The 3,285-nt window shown below is 44.1% G+C and overlaps 1 protein-coding gene across 1 annotated transcript in view; it reads right to left on the bottom strand.

Annotated features, from left to right (window-relative positions):
* Positions 1–2,903, bottom strand: part of RIMBP2 (RIMS binding protein 2) — a gene marked incomplete at its 5' end in the record, with an annotated part of 23,028 nt that extends 20,125 nt beyond the window's left edge. Inside the window, 2 exons of the mRNA XM_057383283.1 lie at positions 714–790; positions 2,752–2,903. Of these exons, the coding sequence (XP_057239266.1) occupies positions 714–790; positions 2,752–2,903 (229 nt within the window). The remainder of the gene's footprint in view (positions 1–713; positions 791–2,751) is intronic.
* Between the last annotated feature and the right edge of the window lie 382 nt (positions 2,904–3,285).

Raw genomic sequence — 3,285 nt, 5'->3', positions numbered from 1 at the left:
TGTTCCACACACGATGGACACACCGTGCCCATGATGTTCCACCCTGCCCTGCCCCTCACGCTGCCCTCAAACCACCTCCTTTCCTCACTGTTCACTCAGACACTTCCCACTCAGCTCTCCTGAAATACACTGCCCAAAATTCCCTTTATTTTTCTCGGTTGTGGGATCATTTTCCAGTCACTGTGTTCAATTTGGTTTTTATGTTTTATGTTCCTTTTACACCATTTTAATAAACTTCCACAAACACAAGGTAAAAGAAGACAAAAACAGTGAGCTGCAGATAAGAAAAGCTACTGAGAGATAAAACATACTTTTAAAGCACTCAAATCTGTATCCGTCCTGAAAAAAAATTGTTAGTCACTGAAATTTTTATCATGACAGTGCTCTACAGCTGAAATTTTAACGTGCAAAGCAGTGATGRAATTCTCATCTTTTCTCGCTTGAAATAGTAATTTATAAGAACAGATTGAGATATCCTCTGCCAGGCAGGAGGCACCCATTTAACCTGGTTTGTGCACTGAGGATGGAAATGCAGCAGGGCTGAGCCAGGCTGTGCTCTGCACGCTCTGCCAGCCCAGCACGAGGGCAAACAGCACACACAGAAAGGGAATCCATCCCAAAATCAGCTCTGACAGGAATTCTGTGAGTGAACACAGCCAGACATGATGGATATTCCAGCTGTGAACAGTACCTGGAACGGGATGGTGCTTTACCTGTAACGGGCAATGCAAAGATGGACTTTCCCAGAATATCTCTGCTTTGAGGTATTGGAATTCTGATCATTATCCATCTGCAAAGAGCGGAAAAGAGAAGGAGATTTCAAAAGAGGGTGTAGGAACAGTTCTGCTGACAGGTGACATAAATCAGTGAACACACAAGAGCAAGGGAAAAGAAATCAAATTCTAGCATGAAACACAACTGGCTAATTTCACTGATAGCAGCAGATTCCAGGGGCTGATTTAGAACTGGCACAAATGCCAACTTCCAAACACTTGGAAACAATGAATATCACACAAAATATCCCCCTGCCAACCCAACCCAACCAACAAAATCCAACCAAATCCAACCCAATCCAATCCAACCCAACCCAACCCAACCCAACCAAATCCAACCAAATCCAACCCAACCCAATCCAATCTAATCCAACCAAATCCAACCCAACCCAATCCAGCATCAGCAGCTGCTGAACTCCACCCTTTCCACTAACACAGGACCAACAATGGTTATTCTTGAACAACCACTTTTGAATAGGAACAACCAGGGCAGTTGCAAATTCATTTTTTGCAGAGTGTCACTAATTTATTTATTTATTTATTTCAGCCTTCCCAGCATTATGCTCCATTTTCAGATTTTATTCACACGATCCCCCTTGGGTCTGGATATCTCTAAAAAGGAATGGAGCTTAATTTCTGTGAGCTTGCATAATGTAAGTGTGTATCACATAATTACACTCTAGAAGGCACAAAACGTACAATTCTGCAAAGGAGGGCCTGACATTCTCAGTGAGAGATAACTCAGAAATAATAGAAAGAGGGAATTAAATTTGACGTGTGCTTCTTCTGTTCCTTGCTGTTAGTTCTGCTTCCCTAAGTCTCCGTGCTAAGCTGCTTTTTCTGTGGCCTCTTCAAAARGCACTGAATGTTTCCACTTTTCAGTAATGCTGCTACACAAATATACACAAATATTTCTGCTGGATAATCCCAGATATGCCCATGGAATTCCCACTATACAAGAACTTAATATTTTGTTGAATATCCTCAGGCTTGTGATCCATTTAGAAACATTTTGATTCCATCAACTTTCACAGGTTCAGTTGCAATGAATGTTAAATACAGAAAATATGCACAGAGGTGCAATTTATTTACTCCTGTAAAGATTAAGAAAGGATTTCTTAAAGGAGGAGGTAAAGATCTTTTTGATCTGTAGATCATCTCCTCGTGGCTATCTGTCCTTATAAACCAGGCAGTTTAAGAGAAAATAATTCTCTTCATCAAAACTTTCAAAATTTGTTCTGTGCCTTTGTACATTTAACATTTGTCCAAATATTAAAGATCAACTTATTTTGGCACCTTTGAAAAGCTCTTCTGAGCTTCCCCATGGATTTCCACCTGAATTCCACTGAAAAGCAGAAAAGAAGCGAAAGGAGGAACGGAACCTTTGGAAAGTGTGATTAAAAACAAGAAGTGGAGCTGAATGACCTTATTGACACTTTCAGCTCGGTGTTCCAGGCTCAGAACCCTTCAGGTGAGCACTGGGGGCTGTTAGAGGGGGTGCCTGCCCTGCTGAAGGGGGATTCAACATCACAAAAACCACACAAACACCAGCCCTGTAAAATGTCCCTGCTTTGCTGTCCAGCATCAGGCACTGCCAGGGATTGCTGCTCCTTGTGCCCAAATGTCCCCTTTGGGAGGCAGAGGAAGCCCTGRGGAGCTGCCAGGACAGCCCCACCCCACAGAAATGTGGGTTTGCCCCTCAGGCAGAGGCACCAGAGAGCTCTGAAAGCACCACAGGGCTCAGAGGCTGCAGCTCCTCACACCCCCAAATCTCACCCTGTGTGACAAGGACATCAATGCAGCTTCTGTGAAAATATCACCTGAATTCTCACCAATCAGCTTCTCAAATTTCCTCAGAAAACGAGAACATTCATGTTTGACTTTTTAGAAGCACGTGGATCAACCTGCCTCAGCCCACTGGAGCAGAGAAGCCTCTGCCCTAAAACACATTTTCAGTAAAAAATGCAAAAAGACTCACGTCTGAATCAAATCTGCATCTTGGGGTACCAGATCTTGACTTGGACAGGAATGTAGGTTTGACAGACAGTTGTTCTGGTTTGTCTCCAGAGATTTGAAGGGGTCGGATGAACTCTGAAATCACACAGCGACTTCCAGAGGGGCTTTCGTGACCTGGCAGGGACAAAACACCAGAATCAGGAAKGGTTCTGCAGCAGGAACACTGCCAGCACACAGCAGAGATGGGTTCCTCCCCTGTWCAAAATCAGTCAGGAAGGAGACATGGGGCAGACTGCAGAGCAGAAATCAGCTCAGCTGCCAGCTCCCAGCCTGGTAAAATGCCTAAACCAAAAATACAGAGCAAAAGACAGCAGGGAAGGGGAAGGGGTCTCAATTCACAGAATTCCAAGGTGAAGCTTCCCCCGAAGCTGCTGCTCCAGCCTTGGTTTCTTTGGGGGCTCTGTCACACCCTGGGAGGAGAATCAAATTCATYCATTTGTCTCCTAACGAAGAGACTGAATGCTAATGACTCAGTTGGCAGGAGTTCATTTGGAAA

This window comes from Malurus melanocephalus, unplaced genomic scaffold, assembly GCF_030028575.1.
Source record: "Malurus melanocephalus ecotype Western Australia unplaced genomic scaffold, MMel_1.1 scaffold_620, whole genome shotgun sequence".
NCBI lineage: Eukaryota > Metazoa > Chordata > Aves > Passeriformes > Maluridae > Malurus > Malurus melanocephalus.
The sequence above is the reverse complement of the archived record's forward strand: the minus strand, read 5'-3'. Positions and strand labels throughout refer to the sequence as shown.